Source organism: Sipha flava, unplaced genomic scaffold (assembly GCF_003268045.1).
Source record: "Sipha flava isolate LNK unplaced genomic scaffold, YSA_version1 18621_pilon_pilon, whole genome shotgun sequence".
Classification (NCBI taxonomy): Eukaryota; Metazoa; Arthropoda; class Insecta; order Hemiptera; family Aphididae; genus Sipha; species Sipha flava.
The window spans coordinates 1-1487 of record NW_020272367.1 but is presented as its reverse complement, the minus strand read 5'-3'; the positions used below and the strand labels follow the sequence as shown (position 1 = coordinate 1487).

The window sequence follows — 1487 nt, the reverse complement described above, 5'->3', positions numbered from 1 at the left end:
TATTAGGCCTTTTTGATTAAATTATTGATCAAATATGAAGGTGGGATATTGATTGGTGATGAGCAAACCAAACCCAAAACCAAGACTATGGTAGTTAGTAGTAGTTAGTATATTATTACTATTATTATTTAATCTTGGTCTTGGAGAGCCATTGTACTCTATTAGCCATAGTATCAAGGGCGGCCATAGGAAAATTCTCAAGGGGGAACAAAATTTTATTTATCAATCTATTCATAAATAGGAATGACCCACGATATAGGAAGGGGTTTATAATTTTATATTATACTAATAAATTATATAAATCAAACTGGAAGAGTATAAAATAATAATTATTTAACCACTTTACAATAAAAGTAATTTATTCAAATTTTTATTTAATTAATAATATAAATTGGACACTTAGAACATTAGTTATATTTATTAAAATATTATATAAATATTATTGTGGTGTACACACACACATATTCATACCGTATTTCTGGAAATACACAATATTTTAAAAAAATTGATAATCGTTACACGGGGATGATATTAAATATTTTCATATTCTAACCTGATCAGATGACAAAAATGATCAAACTGCACGTAGAAAACATCCATGACATAACTCCCGAGGACGGTCACGTCGCCGAGAACTGTCCGGAGAAAAGCGCCGATGGTTCGTGCGCCTTGGAAACCTGCGATCCCGGTACCGGAATCGCGGTGCTGAATTCCGCGGACGTAGAAGACGAACGGGTGCCCAGTTCAGGTGGAAACGCCGAGGATGGAAATTCTTCTGGGATAACGGTCGACGAGAGCAGCACAGCTCCAGGAAACGACGGGACTATAAACGAAAAATGTTTTATAAATATCTTGGACCCCGGAGAAGATCTCGTCACCGAGAACTGCTCGAAAAGAAGCGCCGATGGTTCGTGCGCCATGGATGCCTACATTCTCGATACCGGAATCACGGTGCAGAGTTCTGCGACCGTAGATGACGAACTGGTGCCTAGTCCAGGTGGAAACGCTGAGGATGGGAATCCTTCTGGAACGACCGTCAACGAGTGTAGAGCAGTGGTAGTAAACAAAACCCGAGCACTAGCCAATATGATGTCATTGTCGGTTCAAGAACCGGCACGGAACGTTTTGAGTAAGGAGTGGCTTTATTTTTTCGTATTTTTCTCGTCCATTTGACGAAATCAACAAACAATAATTTTAATTATTAACAAAAAAAAAAAAATCCGCGTGGTGCAACACCGTGTAACAGCTGCAGATGTTTGCCCGTTCTACATTGATTTTTCTCGGAGCAGTTGGCCCATTCGTACACTTCTGATATGGAAGCCGATGGCGGACTGTGGCGATTCCAAGATTGCACTGCGCTTGCCACACCGCCGAACCAAAGCGGATAGATACAAAAGATGTGAAATCACCCAGGAAATGCCATTGGAGTAGTTACCGGTATTCTTGTTATATTTTACTCGTTCTTATTTTGTTCGAAAAACGTCAAT

General features: G+C 39.4%; 1 protein-coding gene across 1 annotated transcript; it reads left to right on the top strand.

Moving 5' to 3' along the window:
• Positions 1 to 503: 503 nt before the first annotated feature.
• LOC112681131 lies at positions 504 to 1478 on the top strand. The gene is made up of 2 exons (XM_025551399.1): positions 504 to 1129; positions 1247 to 1478. Exons 1-2 carry the CDS (start codon positions 562 to 564, stop codon positions 1429 to 1431), a joined length of 753 nt encoding a protein of 250 aa, XP_025407184.1. The 5' UTR covers positions 504 to 561; the 3' UTR covers positions 1432 to 1478.
• Positions 1479 to 1487: the final 9 nt, after the last annotated feature.

Excerpts from the sequence above, each read along its gene's own strand:
- LOC112681131 (XM_025551399.1), top strand. The coding sequence starts at position 562 with ATGACAAAAATGATCAAACTGCACGTAGAAAACATCCATGACATAACT. Across the intron at positions 1,130-1,246 it reads ACCGGCACGGAACGTTTTGA|CTGCAGATGTTTGCCCGTTC; the intron begins GTAAGGAGTGGC and ends ACCGTGTAACAG.